This window comes from Salvelinus fontinalis, chromosome 7 (assembly GCF_029448725.1).
Source record: "Salvelinus fontinalis isolate EN_2023a chromosome 7, ASM2944872v1, whole genome shotgun sequence".
Lineage (NCBI taxonomy): Eukaryota > Metazoa > Chordata > Actinopteri > Salmoniformes > Salmonidae > Salvelinus > Salvelinus fontinalis.
In genome coordinates, this window is record NC_074671.1 from 41,429,885 (window position 1) to 41,448,699 (window position 18,815).

At 41.3% G+C, this 18,815-nt stretch overlaps 1 protein-coding gene across 1 annotated transcript in view; it reads left to right on the top strand.

The window, feature by feature from the left end:
• Positions 1-2,482: 2,482 nt before the first annotated feature.
• Positions 2,483-18,815, top strand: part of LOC129859479 (WW domain-containing adapter protein with coiled-coil-like) — a 58,873-nt gene continuing 42,540 nt past the window's right edge. The window contains exons 1-4 of the mRNA XM_055929317.1: positions 2,483-2,708; positions 2,902-2,935; positions 3,788-3,980; positions 14,083-14,177. Of these exons, the coding sequence (XP_055785292.1) occupies positions 2,668-2,708; positions 2,902-2,935; positions 3,788-3,980; positions 14,083-14,177 (363 nt within the window). The 5' untranslated portion in view covers positions 2,483-2,667. The remainder of the gene's footprint in view (positions 2,709-2,901; positions 2,936-3,787; positions 3,981-14,082; positions 14,178-18,815) is intronic.

The following is an 18,815-nucleotide window of genomic DNA, read 5'->3' on the forward strand; positions in this document are numbered from 1 at the left end:
TTTTGCTAGCACAGACTATAAAATGTTCTGGGATTCCTCCGATGGCATTGAAGAGTACACCACATCAGTCATTGGCTTCATCAATAAGTGCATCGATGACGTCGTCCCCACAGTGACCGTACGTACATACCCCATTCAGAAGCCATGGATTACAGGCAACATCCGCACTGAGCTAAAGGCTAGAGCTGCTGCTTTCACAGAGTGGGACTCTAACCCGGAAGCTTATAAGAAATCACGCTATGCCCTCCGACGAACCATCAAACAAGCAAAGTGTCAATGCAGGACTAAGATCGAATGGTACTACACCGGCTCTGGTGCTCGTCGGATGTGGCAGGGCTTGCAAACCATTACAGATGACAAAGGGAAGCACAGCCGAGGGCTGCCCAGTGACGCGAGCCTACCAGACGAGTTAACTACCTCTATGCTCGCTTTGAGGCAAATACCACGCTCTCCACAGCCGATGTGAGTAAGACCTTTAAAAGGTTAACATTCACAGGGCCGCAGGGCCAGACAGATTACCAGGACGTGTACTGCGAGCATGCGCTGACAAACTGGCAAGTGCCTTTACTGACATTTTCAAACTCTCCCTGTCCGAGTCTGTAATACCAACATGTTTCAAGCAGACCACCATAGTCCCTGTGCCCAAGAACACTCAGGTAACCTGGCTAAATGACTGCCGACCCGTAGCACTCACGTCAGTAGCCATTAAGTACTTTGAAAGGCTGGTCATGGCTCACATCAATACCATTATCCCAGAAATCCAAGATCCACTCCAATTTGCATGCCGCACTAACAGATCCACAGATGATGCAATCTCTATTGCACTCCACACGGCCCTTTCCCATCTGGACAAAAGGAACACCTATGTGAGAATGCTATTCATTGACTACAGGTCAGCGTTCAGCAACATAGTGCTCTCAAAGCTCATCACTAAGCTAAGGACCCTGGGACCAAACACCTCCTGCAACTGGATCCTAGACTTCCTGACGGGCCGCCCCCGGGTGGTAAGAGTATGTAAAAACACATCCGCTACGCTGATCCTCAACACAGGGGCCCCTCAGGGGTGCGTGCTCAGTCCCCTACTGTACTCCCTCTTCACTCATGACTGCATAGCCAGGCACGACTCCAACAACATCATTAAGTTTGACTTGTCTTGAAGCCACTCCTGCGTTGTTTTAGCTGTGTGCTTAGGGTCATTGTCCTGTTGGAAGGTGAACCTTCACCGTCATCTGTACAGGTGTTTGAAAGGTGATTTGATAGTTTCTGATCTACCCCCTGGGAAAGACCTCACCTTTAATGATTTTATTTGTTAAGCATCTTGAAATGCATTTGTTGTAAGAAATGTGCCATATAAATAGTTTGATTGATTGGCTGACGACAACATTGGTTCCTACCATTAACAACTACACAATACAATGTTTATTTATTCATGACACAAACATTCTTTAGTTTCTCAATAAACACTTGTAAATCATCATTAATTTAGCTTTTATCACTCAATTTGTCATAATTTACACACACATGTCACCAAACTAAGTAGCCTATTTATTTGTAGGATGTACAAAGCAATTATAGTTGCCTCTCCTTTTAGGCTTTTCAATTATTAAAGTGTAGCTAATAATGCAACATCATGTTGAATTTGTTTTAACTCCTGTGAAATGTATAACGGTTGTCTTAAAAGGCAATAAAGCATTGCAAGAGTCTACAATCAGCTTGTTTCTGAAATTCACAAAGAGAGCTCCATAATGGGACTTCCTGACCAATAGTGGAAATCCATTGTGCACCAAAGTGCTGATGGACATAGCTTCTCTTGTCCATGGCCAGTCGGCTTGCTTTTTCATTCTGACCATGCTCACAATATGTAAATGACCATATCTCCACCAATCTGTTCAGACTAGGATATGTTTATTTCGCAGAAGGTTTACTTTGCAGGCAGCATCAGACAGGTTGCCTGCAGAGTGTGACACTGTGTAGCTCTCTCGTGATGCCTCCTCCCTCCTGTGTCAGCTAGCCAAGTGAGGACGTGGGGCGTATGTATTCACATATGAGCTAAATCTGTATCAGACCTGGGTTTCTTATTGAAATGGAAATTAGATTTGACAAAGAAGTACAGTACACGACATACAATATAATATGTTAATGCACTTCCACAAATACCCAGCAGGTAGCACAAGAGATCCATAATAGAACCAGGGAGATTGTTTTGAGTTCATACTCGAACTACGGTACTAGATTACCTACCAAGTATTGAGAGTGTATTTGTGAAAAAATGTGACTGACATGCTGGTAGGTAATAAACCTATTTGGCTGCATGAAAATGCCACTGAAGTGTGCTGTTCTAAAGTAATCCGTGTTGTTGTTTTTCTGAACAACTTTGCAGCGTCTCAAAAAAAATCGACAACCGGATGATGGCAGCCGAGTTTAGCGCCGCAGTGTCCCGGATGTAATAGTGGGAGGGGGGACCTGCAGGCTGAGCTTCACCTTTCGGTAGATAGGGGCATAGCTAGTTGGTGTGCGCGCGAGTGGGAGATGGACCGAGAGCGTTCTTCCGATTAGCAACTGAAATACTCAGAACTATTAAAATAATATAACCGGTTGCTGAAACAAAAAGAAAACATAACTTAGTCCATCTTTCACATCCAATCCACACACACTAACACGGCATTGATGGTAATGTATGCAAGGAAACAACCGAGACTCAGCGATGGGTAAACAGCTCTAACGTTACTTCTATTCAGTTTTTTCTTCTCAGTTTTGACAATCCGCCATTTTTATTGCAATAAAAATAAGTAGAAACTTATGGAAGCTATTCAGCTGTTGCAGATTATTGAACTGCTTTTTTTTGTTTTTTCATTGATGTTTGAGATCATCTTTACAACCTGTTTCTTCTTAATTTTTTAGGTGCAACGACCGAAGGGATTCACAGCCCTACCAGGTACTTGTTAGCTAGCAACAAATAAGATTAAAATGGATACTCTAGTGCAGGCTTCTTGAGTACTACAGGCCTCGGTGCGGAAAATCGCAAAGTAGCGAATTTCCTTTGGGTTTGAACAAAAAACAATGCCGTATGTTGGTTAACATTACCATTATGTCTGGTAGATTGTATAAATAATTTAAACGTCGAATTTTGCTTTGTGAACACATTTGCTAGCGAGTTTTATTGGAACCCATAGTTAACTATAATTCAGGCCTATTCGTAATGTCAGTTTGCGCGATATAAGATTAAGGAGCAAACTTCAGAAAAATAAATGTAGTTAACTAAATAACCTTCATGTTGGTAACATCCAAATAGTATAATAAATTAAGTTTTCTTTGCAATTTTAAGAATTAACGTTAGTAGCTAGCTATATATGGTCGGCATTAACGCTAACTAATGTTAGCTAACGTTATATGATAAGACAGAAAAACACTTGAATAAGCTGTCTACCACATCTATTGATTTCAAAATGTGGCGTTACACCCCACGTTTAGTTTGAGTCTTACATGCGCAGGGTTTAGGTAATCAATTGTCAATGCCCATCCATGGAGCCAATAGCTTGTGACGTAGCCACAGCTGATCTAGCTAACTACAAGATTAAGTCACGACTTTTTAGAATTTGCAAGACATTGTAAACACATTTTCATGGCATGCGTATTATTTGGCTGCATATTTTTGGGGCTAACAAGCTTTTGTGCTATGCAACTTGTAATGATATCACAGACACTTAGTCAGACGTCTAGATTCAACTCGAGCATTTCGAATCGATCGCCGTTCCAGAATCTATTGATGTTTGATTTGTGTTTTCAGACTCTCAAATACTCATCGAAGAGTCACCCCGGTGGTGATCAACGCCATGAGAAGATGCGAGACACCGCAGATGCCACTCCGCCATGTAAGATGCTTCGGCGATCTGACAGTCCTGACAACAAACACATTGACAGCACGGGGCATGGCAGGGCAAAGGCAGTCCACGTGCAGCGGGCCAGAGAGAGGGATGGAGGTGAGAAATGCATATAACATAAAAAAAAAAAAAAAAACAACTGTTCAAGTAGCTAACCACCAGTGTCTTACTTAGTTTCTCCCTATGCTAATTTTACTACTGACATGTATTCTGCATTCATTTGTTAAGCTGTATGGTGTAGGCCGAGTCAGAAATATTGTGTTGCTAAGATCAAGCATACATGTAAGTCGCTCTGAGTGTCTGCTAAATGACTAAAATTTGAATGTAAACAGTACTTTCTCTCAAATTATGTTGCCATTATAGATCTGAAGCACACGGCAACAGCTCTGTCTAGTAGTGTTTGGTCACATGCCTTAAATCTATCTTTAAAGATGCACTATGCAGAAATGGCTCCACCATATCCTGGTTGCTAAAATTCCATTAGTTTGCCTAATTTCAGTTTGTGACAAAACAAGCAGTCATTGTGTAGAGCATAATTGAACCATCTAAACCGCTGTGAATTATATTTTCCAAAACAAACAATTTTGTATATTCAGCTGTTTGAAGCTTGTGTACAAAACCGAAAGTAAAAGACAAAAATGAAACTTCTGAACGGGAGGCATAGAAATAGCACATAGATGGTTTAATGACACACTTATTGGAAGTGAAAGACTGCACAGTGTCTCAAATGTGCTGCTTAGTATACCTATAAGACAGTGACGAAATCAAGTCCAGCATATTAGCCAGGACAACACATGTAATAAATCATGGCAGAGGTGTAAACCATAAGACTGATCATCTAACAAATCAGAAGTGTCTGTCTAAACCCAGAATCATATTCTTATCCTCTCGCTTCTCCTGTTTTCGGACTTTGGGCTCTGAATGAGGATCATTATCCCTGGTATTTTGATCTTGAATTGAACACTTAAGTTACTCTACCTTCTGCATTGTCAAACAGTAGTCGGATGGCACTCTCTAATATAGGTAAGACTAGACAATATTCTGAGTGCTGTGGTGAAACTAGACAATTATGTCAGATTCATGAAAAGTAGCTAGCTGTAAAGTGCATCTCCTTCTTGAACTAGCACTTCATTCCACTGTCTACACTAATCAGCCTGCTCATTGTACACTGAGACACTCATATGCTTACCTAAAACTGTGTTTTGAATATGGTTACCAGTTGTGCCTTGTTACAGATTTTATGTGATATCTGTTAGCATTGTGTTTTTCATTCAAATTCTAAATATGTCCATAACCAACAATTTGCAAATGCACACTATTAATATTATGACTAGTTTTGTCAACTAGTAGCCTCTATTTGGATGTAGCCTCTTTAACCATTGACCAAACTGCTAATGTTTCATTGTAATATTCTTTTAAGAATAGTATTCACTGTAGACTTGGTCATGAGATAATAGCATTATAGTGCTCAACCTTCATTTCCCTTTATACTGTACTTCTGGTCTGCTCTGTACCTGGTTAAGTCTAGCTGTGCATTATTTAAGCCTATTTACTGGCAGTGTGTTTGCCTATTTCTTGCAGGGCCTAAAATGAACACCTGTACAAATGCGGGTAGATTTTGTCATTGGCGGGTAAGATGTCTATTTCACCTACCACGTTGGTTGCATTTCACTCTAATTTGTGAATACAAATAAATGCTGCAGTAGCGGTTTTCAAAGTATTTCTGTGGCCTTGTTTCATAGCTGGTAAATTAATTGCTCAAAGAACTACTATAGCCTATCCACCTGCCGCTGCAACACTGCCTGGCTTGGGTCTGTGCGCATGTGAAGAGCTGAGTGAAGGATACATTTTTAGAAGCGCTGCGCAGAGGTACAAAAGTTGGTCTAATTTACTTGTCTACTGAAGTGAGACTGCCCTTGTGTTTCTTGGCTATTTACATTGTTTTGTTAACAAGCTCGGTTTTCAATGTTAATGTTTCAACTGTTAGGGAAGAGAAGACGACTCCGGCACAAACATGACATTTCCTCAGTAACCTCCCACCCTTAAAGGGGCAGGTGAAATGTTTGTTTCTGTGATCTTTTGGTTAACTTCTTAGTGATCCCTTCACGCGCCAATCCCATTAACGGGATTGATCTGACAACACCCAGTGAAATAGCAGCGCGTCAAATTCAAAAACAGATATTCATAATAAGTCATAAATCATACAAGTGTTATACACCAGTTTAAAGATGAACTTGTTAATCCAGCCACAGTGTCCGATTTCAAAAAGGCTTTACGGCGAAAGCAAACCATGCTATTATCTGAGGACAGCACGCCATCAAACATACACATGAAAATCATAATTCAACCCGCCAGGCACAACACAAAAGTCATAAATAACATATAATTCATGCCTTACCTTTGAAGATCTTCTTTTGTTGGCACTGCAATATGTCCATTAAACATCACAAATTGTCCTTTTGTTTGATTAATTCTGTCGTTATATCCCCAAAATGTCCATTTATTTGGCGGGTTTGATTCTGAAAATACACTGGTTCCAACTCACGCAACATGACTACAAAGCATCTAAGAAGTTACCTGTAAACTTGATCCAGACATTTCATACAACTTTCCTAGTACAACTTTAGGTATTTTTTTAACGGGATAAACTGCGTTCAATAGCGGATAAAAACAAAGTGGAGCTTTCAGGTCACGCGCCTCTAACAAACAGTACACTTCACTCGACCCTCATTCTGAACTGCCTTCTTAATTTCTCAAAGGAAAAACATCAACCAATTTCTAAAGACTGTTGACATCCAGTGGAAGTGATAGGAACTGCAAGCAAGTGCCTTAGAAATACAGATCTCCATAGAAAACACATTGAAAAGAGAGTGGCATCAATTTTTCCCCCCTGGATGGTTTGTCCTCGGGGTTTCGTCTGCCAAATAAGTTCTGTTATACTCACAGACATCATTCAAACAGTTTTAGAAACTTCAGAGTGTCTTCTATCCAAATCTACTAATAATATGCATATCCTAGGCCTGAGTAGCAGGCAGTTTACTTTGGGCACACTTTTCATCCGGATGTGAAAATAGTGCCCCCTAGCCTTAAAAATGTTCATTTAAGATTCAGGTCACAAATTAAACAATATACCATGTTACTTCTTACTAGTAGCACATTTATTCTTTTAGAAAAATTACTAAGCATGTTCATCTAGTTTTTGTTGGTGCAGTTTTAAGGATAAAAAAAATCTGTTTTGTTTGGGGGAAAGATATGAGTGTCTGGTAGGTTTTTAAATCTACCTGCCACTGGCTGGTGGACCAAAAATACATTTTTAGGCCCTGATTTCTTGGCTTTGGTCACTATCCAAAATGGCTCTTTTTCCCTGCCCTGACTGGAAATCGGTCGTTGTTTGTCTTGACCCACAATGAGAATGGCATAACCAATCTAACCTAGCCAGACATGTATGAACAGTGAAAGACCAGTGTATAGATTTGTTTACTTCAATATTATGCTGAACATCTGTGGCACATACGCTATATGCAAGGGACATCTGGGCCTACATTCATCAAGCGTGTCCGATTAGAAGTGCTGGCCTAGAATCCGGTCTCTCCTGTCCATGTAATTTTTGTCATTACGATCTAAAAGGCAAAACATATTGTGTATCACTCTTCTGAGATACTTCATACAGGCCCTGAATTAAGCGCCCCTCTAAGTCAGTTCACACTGAGTTCTTGCCTGTACCATACACTGTAAATACTACACAGAAGGAAGCATGCCTAATTACATATGATTTAAATGAATGACTGTGGTTGGCTCATCATACACTGAACAAAATTATAAATGCAACATTTTAAATTGTTGGTCCCATGTTTCATGAGCTGAAATAAAACATCCCAGAAATGCTGACCAGACCGGACACGTCGCGTGCGCCGCAAAATACATTTAGAAATCCATGTTGTTCAATTATTGCACCCACACTGCTCGCGCGCGCCAACGAGCATCTGCGTTGCCAAGGGCTAAAATAGAAGTCATTACTATTTCTGATGCAGATCGCACTGCAAGTCCTGCCTCTCCCATCTCCTCATTGGCTTATAGAAGCAGGTACCCACGTGCCATCTCCTCATTGGTTATACCCACGTGGGTGATTGAAAGATTAACTGTTTTGCCGGTCGTCGTGGTAATACTATGAAAGTTTAGATGCCAATCACCATATACGTTGAAAAATGAAAAAGCCTGGAAGGAGGAGAGCACTAGAAACGATTCGGTTGACCTTTTTATGTGTGGATTAATTGTCGGAGTAGAGGACCTTGTGCATTTCAGGTAAAATAACAACTATGTTTATATCCCAGGACAAATTAGCTAGCATGTGCTAGCTAGCTATATTGCCATACATGTTTAATGGTTTTCAACCTGTCCCCAAATTAATGTAATTGGTTCAGAGTTTGTTTTGATATTTTAACCTGTGTGTCGTGATCGCGTTTGGTGTGGGGGGACAAAATAAATTTATGCGTGCGCGCAGTCGGTTTGGGTTCCGTGTCAGTAAGCATTTCTCCTTTGCCACGATAACCCAGATTTGGCATATCAAGAAGCTGATTAAACAGCATGACCATTACACGGTGCACCTTGTGCTGAGGACAATAAAAGGCCATTCTAAAATATGCAGTTTTGTCTCGCAATACTGTCCTGTGTGGCTCAGTTGGTAGAACATGGCACTTGCAATGCAAGGCTTGTGGGTTCGATTCCCACGGGTGACCAGTGCAAACAAAAATATGGAAATGTATGCACTCACTACTACTAAGTCACTCTGGATAAGAGCATCTGCTAAATGACTAAAATGTAAATGTAATGCCACAGATGTCTCAAGTTTTGAGTGTGTAATTGGCATGCTGACTGCAAGAATGTCCTCCAGAGTTGTTGCCAGAGGATTGAATAAAACGAATCTGGCAGTACGTCCAACCGGCCTCACAACCGCTTTCTAGGGTTAAAGCGTGGTGTGGGCAAGCGGTTTACTGATGTCAGCTTTATGAACAGGGTGTCTCATGGTGGGGTTATGGTATGGGCAGGCATAAGCTATGGACAACAAACATGATTGCATTTTATCGATGCACGTTTGCACAAAAACACCGTGATGCGATCCTGAGGCCCATTTTCTTTGAACGTACCCGACCAACAGATGCATATCTGTATTCCCAGTCATGTGAAATGCATAGATAAAGGCCTAATGAATTTATTTCAATTGACTGATTTCCTCATGAACTGTAACTCAAATAAAACAATTTCATTGATTTTACTATGTTCAGTATATTTATTCTAGGTAAAACATGCCTCTGCCATGACATACAAACTCATCCTGTGATATACTCACTTTACTCCCTAGGCCCCTCAACTCTCTAGGCCTGTTGCGAGAACAATTTTTTTAAGGTGTGAGTAATTCTGACAAGTGCTAGGAAATGGCAGTGAATTTCTGATTTGATCCGCTTAAATTATACATGCATTCTTTCCCCAATCTCACTGTTGGTAGGAGCTAACTAGCGTTCACCCCATACTGTTACCAGGGGCTGCAACCAAAAGTATATTCTTGTAAACTATGGAGCAATATGGGATTGGCAAAGATTTTCAGCTTGCAGGCAGATGGTGGAATAAGTTTGAGTGACAGTGAGTGCTTTGCATAGGCCCTTTGTTTGTTTTTTTTATTTATTTTTTGAAACTAGAAAAAAATGCCTAGAACGTAAAATAACGTTATTAGCCAGTTTCCATGTTTTTAAATAACGGTTCTGTTCCGGGACAGTATGGATCACTTTCGTTCCGTTTCTGTTCCTTGAATTTTTTTGTTATTGTCCTGTTTGTTGGTTCTGTTCCCTGAACCGGTTCCAACCCCTGAGTGGCCCTGTGTGTTGCAGCCTGCCACCCCTTCTATCATTTTCCATCATGCCATATAACAAACAATAGTTGGCCACAGCACCTAGGCCTACAGCATGGGATGAGGAGTTAACTTGTAGGGCTAGGGCCCTATTAGTATGCTTTTAAAATGTAGAAATACTTGAAATCGCTCATCTGACATGACATAATTGTTAAAAGCAATGCAATGGCAAAAAAACTATTTAGTAATGTCAGCTCAATGATCACTTACTTCAATGAAGTAAAGATGCATGTTAGGAGTATTCGAACCGTGCCAAAGTTGGTAGACCTAGATGTTGACAGCTACTTATTGCCCCATAGTCTCTTTCATGCACAGTGACCACAAACTAAGCCTCAATGTTCTGTTTTTCTTGTCAGCCATGAGGTTTTCAGACTTGTAAATGCAGTTTCACCATCTTCAGGGGAGCATAATGAAATCTTTGTCAGTGTAAATAGTCTAGTTCAGCAGTCTTATGGCTTGGGTGTGAAGCTGTTATGGAGCCTTTTGGTCCTAGACTTGGCTCTCCGGTACCGCTTGCTGTGCGGTAGCAGAGAAAACAGTCTATGGCTTCGGTGACTGGAGTCTATGGCAATTTTTGGGGCTTTCCTCTGACACTGCCTAGTATATAGGTCCTGGATGGCAGGAAGCTTGGCCCCAGTGATGTACTGGGGCCGTACGCACAACCCTCTGTGGTGCCTTACGGTCAGATGCCGAGCAGTTGCCATACCAGGTGGGGATGCAACCAGTCAGGATGCCCTATTAGTATGCTTTTAAAATGTAGAAATACTTGAAATCGCTCATCTGACATGACATAATTGTTAAAAGCAATGCAATGGCAAAAAACTATTTAGTAATGTCAGCTCAATGATCACTTCAATGAAGTAAAGATGCATGTTAGGAGTATTTGAACCGTGCCAAAGTTGGTAGACCTAGATGTTGACAGCTACTTATTGCCCCATAGTCTCTTTCATGCACAGTGACCACAAACTAAGCCTCAATGTTCTGTTTTTCTTGTCAGCCATGAGGTTTTCAGACTTGTAAATGCAGTTTCACCATCTTCAGGGGAGCATAATGAAATCTTTGTCAGTGTAAATAGTCTAGTTCAGCGTGCAGCTATAGAAACTTTTGAGTATCTGGGCACCCATTCCTAATCTTTTCAGTCTCCTGGGAGGAAAAGGTCTTGTGCCCTCTTCACGACTGACCATGATAGTTCGTTGGTGATGTGGACACCAAGGAACTTGAAACTCTCGACCCTCTCCACTACAGCCCCGTCGATGTTAATGGGGGAATGTTCGGCCCGCCTTTTCCTGTAGTCCACGATCAGCTCCTTTGTCTTGCTCACATTGAGGGGGAGGTTGTAGTCCTGGCACCACACTGCCAGGTCTCTGACCTCCCTATAGGCTGTCTCATCGACGTCTGTGATCAGGCCTACCACTGTTGTCGTCAGCAAACTTAATGTTGTTGGAGTCGTGTTTAGCCACGCAGTCATGGGGGAACAGGGAGTACAGGAGGGAACTAAGTACACACCCCTGAGGGGCCATATGGTGTTGATTGCTGAGCTGTAGTCAATGAACAGCATTCTCACATAGGTGTTCCTTTTGTCCAGGTGGGAAAGGGCAGTGTAGAGTGCGATTGAGATTGCATCATCTGTGGATCTGTTGGGGCGGTATGCGATTTGGAGTGGGTCAGGGAATCTGGGGGGATGCTGTTGATGTGAGCCATGACCAACCTTTCAAAGCACTTCATGGCAACTGATGTGAGTGATAAGTTGTAATCATTTAGGCAGGTTACCTTCGCTTCCTTGGGCACAGGGACTATGGTGGTCTGCTTGAAACATGTATGTATTACAGATGTCAGGGAAAGGTTGAAAATGTCAGTGAAGACACTTGCCAGTTGGTCCGCGCATGCTTTGAGTACACGTCTTGGTAATCCGTCAGGCCCTGCGGCTTTGTGGATGTTGACCTGTTTAAAGGTCTTGCTCACATTGGCTGCCGAGAGCATTATCACATAGTCGTCCAGAACTGATGGTGCTCTCGTGCATGCTTCGGTGTTACTTGCCTCAAAGCGAGCATAAAAGGCATTTAGCTCGTCTTGTAGGCTTGCATCACTGTGCAGCTCGCGTCTGTGTTTCCCTTTGTAGTCAGTAATAGTTTTCAAGCCCTGTCACATCCAAAGAGTATTAGAGCCAGTGTAGTGTAATTCAATCTTAGTCCTGTATTGACACTTTGCTTGTTTGATGGTTCGTCTGAGGGCATAGCAGGATTTATTATAAGCGTCCGGATTAGTGTCCCGCTCCTTGAAAGCGGCAGCTCTAGCCTTTAGCACGATGCGGATGTTGCCTATAATCCATGGCTTCTGGTTGGGGGTATGCACGTACATACAGTCACTGTGGGGATGACAAACTTCTACATGTGGGCTTTGTATTTTTTTTTTTTTTTTTTTTTTACTGTTTCCAAATGCTCTGTGTTGCCAACGTGGTTGTTGAAATGTACATTCTTACCCGCCAATGACAAAATATACCCGCTTTTGGCGGGTGTTAATTTCCAACCTTGAATGCCTGGACAGAATAAACAAAAACATGCCAAATGTAACTCGAGCCCATGGCAGCAGTATGGTCCAGTTATGGAGCCCAAAGACAACAGAGCTTGTATTCAGAGTGTCTGAAACTAGGAGAGATGATCTAAGATCAGGTCCTCCATGTCCATCTAATCTTATTCATTATCTAATTTTTTTTATCCTAAAACAGTAAGTCCTCTAAGAGCCATAGGGCTCTGGCCAAAAGTAGTGCCCCACATAGGTAATAAGGGTTCAATTTTGGACACAACCATTGACCTTTAGGAGTTATCCCTTCAAGTTAAGCGCTTTTCAGCATCCCCTATTATTCTCACTCTCAAATGTCCACTGTTGATAATGCTGTCAGTACAGAGATGCCACAGCTAATCGGTCCTCTGGGCTGAAGCTTGCCTTTTTGTTTCCATCGATATTGGAGTATTTGTGACATAGCTACTTCCTCCACCTGCTGTGTTTGGTGATGCTATGTCCCTGTCCCAAATGGCTCCCTATTCCCAATATAGTGCACTACCTTTGATCAGAGCCCTATGGTCTCTGGTCAAAAGTAGTGCGCTAAATAGGAATTAGGATACCCTAGGTTCCCTTAGGCTTCTGCTTCTGCTTCACACCTGCCGCATGGGACAAGGAGCTCTCTCACTGACACACACACACACACAACAACCTTCCTCCTCCATCTGGGCCTGCAGCCACAAGCAATATGGCCCACTCAGTGTAAACACACAATTGTATCTGCATCACAGGGAATTAAAAGGAATAAACTTATGAGATACAGCAAACACTATCTATCTGCTTGTGACAAGTCTTTTTTATTTGGCATTGGTTTCCAGTAAAACACTGTTAAACATAAGGTTTATCTTTTGAATTTGTGAATTGGAAATATGTGTATTTCTGGCAAGTCAGTTTTCCTCTAACTGCGTTTTGGATTTGCAAGCCAGTGCTGTGTTTGATAAGCTACATATTAAAGTAGCCTAGTAATTTAAATAGTTTACCTTCACAAATTTTGATTAGCTGAGTGCCTCTGTCAGTCTCTGGATGTTAGCCTATAAACTACTTCACCTCTGCCTCTTTAGTTTCAAACCTCCTATGTCAATATAACTAGGCAATCAGTATTTGTTCTCAAAGGTTTATAAAAATGATCTCAAAAGTTTATAAAAAATGGATTTAGTTACATCATTCCAAGACAATTGCAATTCACCACTAAAAAAGGTCAATTTGTAGCCTCACTTACGGTATAACACAAATGTTCTGTGTAACATTTTTTATTTGCCTTGTCAAATGTTTAACTGTGACATTTCCTTGATGCCTATCTGATTTTGGGGATGCCTCTGAGGTCTAGCTGCTAGTTAAAATTCTTCTAGAAATAGATTGGCAGATTCAGTTGTGCATTAACAATGTTTCATCAGCAACTTTTTTTTGAGAAGTGGTTTACTTGTAAGGTGAATCTGCGTAATATTTATACCCCAAAATAAATACTGCAGTGCAGTTTTGATTCCAATTGAGGCACTGGTTTCTTCTTCTGATGGTAGTTGGATGCACTTATCAGTCAGCGATGATACTTATTAGGCCGATGTCTGGCTGACGTATGCTAAGCTTACCAAAAATGTAAGGCTACCTTGAGACAATGTATTATCTTGAGTTTCTGTTACAAACTGAATTGGACAAATGGAAGGACTTTATTGTTCCATATCTAGCAATTTGATACTTGCCTGTTGGTTGAATAAAAAACATCTACTTTTTTGTTCTTTCTAGGGACCAGTTATTCTCCACAGGAAAATTCACACAACCACAGCACCCATCACAGCAGCTCCAATTCACATTCGAACCCCAGCAAGACATCAGACGCAGTAAGTATATTACACGCTTACCACCTCTGTCCAGTCCACCATGCTTTAACATCAACAACACAATGTCCCAATCCTTTCCTCTGAAGTGTACACTTGTTCACTTCCCTGCGTGGATTTGAAAGGAAATTATTGGTTTTAAGAAATAAGCTGCAAACTCCCTTTAGCAGATGCCTACAATAGTCCAATGATTTGACATTTGTGGGAAGGTGTGTACAAGTGCACACGTTTCCCTTATCATTTGCTGAACACCTTCAATGTGCTAAATGCGTCAGTCTGTCTCTTTTGAATGGGACTCTACAGCCAGACACTGGACCAGACCAGGGTTCGTATATATCAAGCATTTTAGACAGGGTCCAACATAAACTATTGTATGCTGGCCTGTGGCCTGGGAATAACATGTTGGGCCAGTGGATCTTGTCAGTCACTGGCTTGTCCAGGCCAGTAAATTCTCAGCACATTTTGCATTCCAGTTTGACATTTAGCTGCTCTGTCACAGTCTGCCATCTGAAAACCATTGAAGACCACGTGCTGAAAAGTCATACTATTTGTATTTGAGCAATATGATTGGGTGGTAAAGCACCACTCTCATAACTTCTTGTTCTCAAGCAGTACATTGCCAGGTGATGCGCCCACGAGCTGTGCAGAGCAAAAAGAAGCACTCATCAATCCACCCGCTGATCTTATTTTATTTAGGTGAACATACTCGCAGTAGGCTGGCTACTATTGATTGTTTGCAAAAAAGTGTATTGATATCTCTTTTGAAATGCAGATGTCTCTTTAAAGGGGCAACGTCTTATTCTTAAAATGTGACGTTTCAGGGATCTAGGCATATGTCGCGTGTCACTACTTCACAAGAGAGCCATTTGAGAGTCTATGTTTTTAATCGAAATGTATTTTTTGGCAGAAATGCCTTCTGGAACATGTGAACTTAACAGACTTGTATGCCATCTGTAAATACGAATGCAATTAAATTACGAGCCAAGTTGGTTTAGCCACAGAAAAAGGCAGCACCCTTCCTGCTAGCCATGATTGGTTGAGATAATGAGTGGGCTGGACATGCTGAGAGAGGAGTTCAGATTGGTCTGCCATATAGCACGCTTCTGTCTATTTGAGCTGGTCAGTATATGTAGGTAATCCTGTCTAACGCGGCTTAAAAAATATATATATATGTATCACGTCAGTGTTGCTCTCCACTTTCTGGAGGACCGAGTTTTGAAATCAGTGGAATTCGAGTATGATGGCTAAGGAGATGGCGAAAAGACCTGTCTCCGAATTACATCTTCAAACTAAGGGCAACCATGGCATCTGTGACAGGCAGAGGCGTCCATCCATGATAGTCTAGCTAGCGGCATTTTCCGATATGACACGTTTCTAATTTTGACAGTCGTTTTCATTTCAAGTTGGTGTACTGTTAGCTGGCTCTCAAGCTAACGCTACATGTATGATATTATTTGTATCTCAGAGCCATTTGCTTTGCTAGTTATAGCCTAATGCTAGCTAGCTAACATTGAACCTGGTTGGTTAGCTACCTGCAGATTTATGCAGGGTAGTAACATTATGAGTTGCGATTATGGTTCATTGTTTACCTAGCTAGATACATGTTTCAACAAAAGACTCCAAGTAACCATTTCAATAGAATGTCAATACGTCAACTGTTGCTAGACATAGCCAGAGCAAATTTATCAGCTATCTACTCTGATTTCAGAGCACTCTTGTCTTAGTGTGCCAGAGCGCAGAATAACTGACGATTTATGAACGGTCAACACCCGTTGAATAAGGCCAGTGTCAGTAAACGTTGGCAAGAAAGCGCAAATTGTTGCCAGCAGCACAGTTGCAATCACCAATGCTCTGGATAACATAAAAACAACCTAACCAGCACTGCGAGGGCAAGTAAAATGGTCAGTGAACGGTTCTCTCACGTTAGCCAGTTAGCTTGAATTGCTTGACTGTTGTTTGGACAGAACGCTCGGCTCAACCCTTGAAGAGCGATGGTTGGGGCTAAAGCTTAAGAGAATTGGAACGATGCTGAATGGGTGTAGACAAAGAAGGGTTCTCCAGTAGTACTAGTAGTAGTACCAAAACATTCAAAGGGCATTTTCTCAAAAGTGAGGTTACAAGTTTATCAACTTTAAAAGCAGAATTACTTTCCCATTGTTCCTCAAATGCAGTGCATGATATACTATTTTGTAGCTCTGTCTCTGCTTTTATCCAATGTAAAAAACACCACTTCAAATTTTGCTACAAGACCAAATCAAGGCGGTCGGTCACAAATTATATATTATACAAACAAAACTGAATGCTATTAATACAGTGCAATATTAAAGAATGGATTAATGTCTCAAATTGCTAAATTATATTAAAGGCTTTTTAGTACCTTAAACAAATGTAGCCTATTACTTGCTAAATATAGAGAAAGCATGCAAGCCTATAGGCAATGCATTTATAAACAACCCCATGTCCGGGTGAGTAGAAATTATTTTTGGGCCAGTAGAGTTTTGGCCAACTAGCCTGACCAGGCCATAGGACCACGCAGCCGCCATACCGCTCAGGAAGGAGACGCGTTCTGTCTCCTAGAGATGAACATACTTTGGTGCGAAAAGTGCAAATCAATCCCAGAATAACAGCAAAGGACCGTGTGAAGATGCTGGAGGAAAAAGGGGAGGCTTCCGAGCCGAACAACACCTTCCCAACCGTGAAGAACGGGGGTGGCAGCATCATGTTGTGGGGGTGCTTTGCTGCAGGAGGGACTCGTGCACTTCAGAAAATAGATGACATCATGAGGATGGAAAATGTGGATATATTGAAGCAACATCTCAAGACATCAGCCAGGAAGTTAAAGCTTGGTTGCAAATGGGTCTTCCAAATGGATAATGACCCCAAGCATTCTTCCAAAGTTGTGGCAAAATGGCTTAACTTCTTAAGGCTGCAAGGGGCAGTATTGAGTAGCCTGATAAAATGTGTCCATTTCAAACAGCCTCGTACTCAATTCTTGCTCGTACAATATGCATATTATTATTACTATTGGATAGAAAACACTCTCTAGTTTCTAAAAGCGTTTGAATTATTTCTCTGGGTGAAACAGAACTCATTCTGCAGCACTTTTCCTGACCCGGAAGTTCAAAGTCTGAAATCGATGCTCTCTTCTTCTTCCTGCCTATAAATGGGCACAGCAGCTATTAGTATACATGCACGTCATACACCTTCCTCTGGGTGTCAAGAAGGCTGTGAGAGAAGAAATTAGGTGACTATCTCGATCTGGGATGGCATAAATCCTCTTGGACTGACGTGTACCCCATTTCCGGTACTCTGAAGAACGCAATTTGGACAGTGGGGTTGCCTTTTGTTTTGCTGACGTTGTAGGCGACTATTATTTCCGGCTTTGATTTTATTTGATACATGTCACCATATCATCGTAAAGTATGTTTTTTCAATATAGTTTCATCAGATTATTGAATTTTTTTCGGGAGTTTTGCCGTGTTCCGTTCTCTTCCGTTTGTTTACATGGAGAGATCCGTGCAACCCGGCTAGCGCGCTTGCTAAATGGAGAGAGAAAGTTGCCATTCTGAATCCAAACAACGACTCATCTGGACAAAGGACACCTTGTTCAACATTCTGATGAAAGATCAGCAAAAGTAAGACCCAATTTATGATGTTGTTTCATATATCTGTCGTAGTCGCCGGCGCCCAAGTGTTTCTGGCTATTGTGCTAAGCTAATATAACGCTACATTTTGTTTTCGCTGTAAAACACTTAATAAATCGGAAATATTGTCTGGCATCACAAGATGCCTGTCTTTCATTTGCTGTACACTATGTATTTTTCAGAAATGTTTTATGAGTAATTAGGTATTTGACGTTGGTGTCTGTAAATATTATGGCTGCTTTCGGTGCAATTTCTGAATGTAGCTGCAATGTAAACTATGATTTATACATGAAATATGCACATTTTTTGAAAAAAACATATGCTATACAATAAATATGTCATCAGACTGTCATCTGATGAGGTTGTTTCTTGGTTAGTGGCTATTTATATCTTTATTTGGCTGAATTTGTGATAGCTACTGATGGAGTCAAAAACTGATGGAGTAATAAAAGTGGAGTCTTTTGCTAACGTGGTTAGCTAATAGATTTACATATTTTGTCTTCCCTGTAAAACATTTTAAAAATCGGACATGTTGGCTGGATTCACGAGATGTGTACCTTTTCATATGCTGTATTGGACTTGTTAATGTGTGAAAGTTAAATATTAAAAAAATAAATCTTTTGAATTTCGCGCCCTGCACTTGAAGTGGCTGTTGTCATAAGTGTACCGACGTCGGGCTTGCACGCCAAACAGGTTAAGGACAACAAAGTCAAGGTATTGGAGTGGCCATCACAAAGCCCTGACCTCAATCCTATAGCAAATTTGTGGGCTGAACTGAAAAAGCGTGTGAGAGCAAGGGGGCCTATAAACCTGACCCTGTTACACCAGCTCTGTCAGGAGGAATGGGCCAAAATTCATCCAACTTATTGCGGGAAGCTTGTGGAAGGCTAACCAAAACATTTGACCCAAGTTAAACAATTTAAAGGCAATGCTACCAAATACTAATTGAGTGTATGTAAACTTCTGAACCACTGGGAATGTGATGAAAGTAATAAAA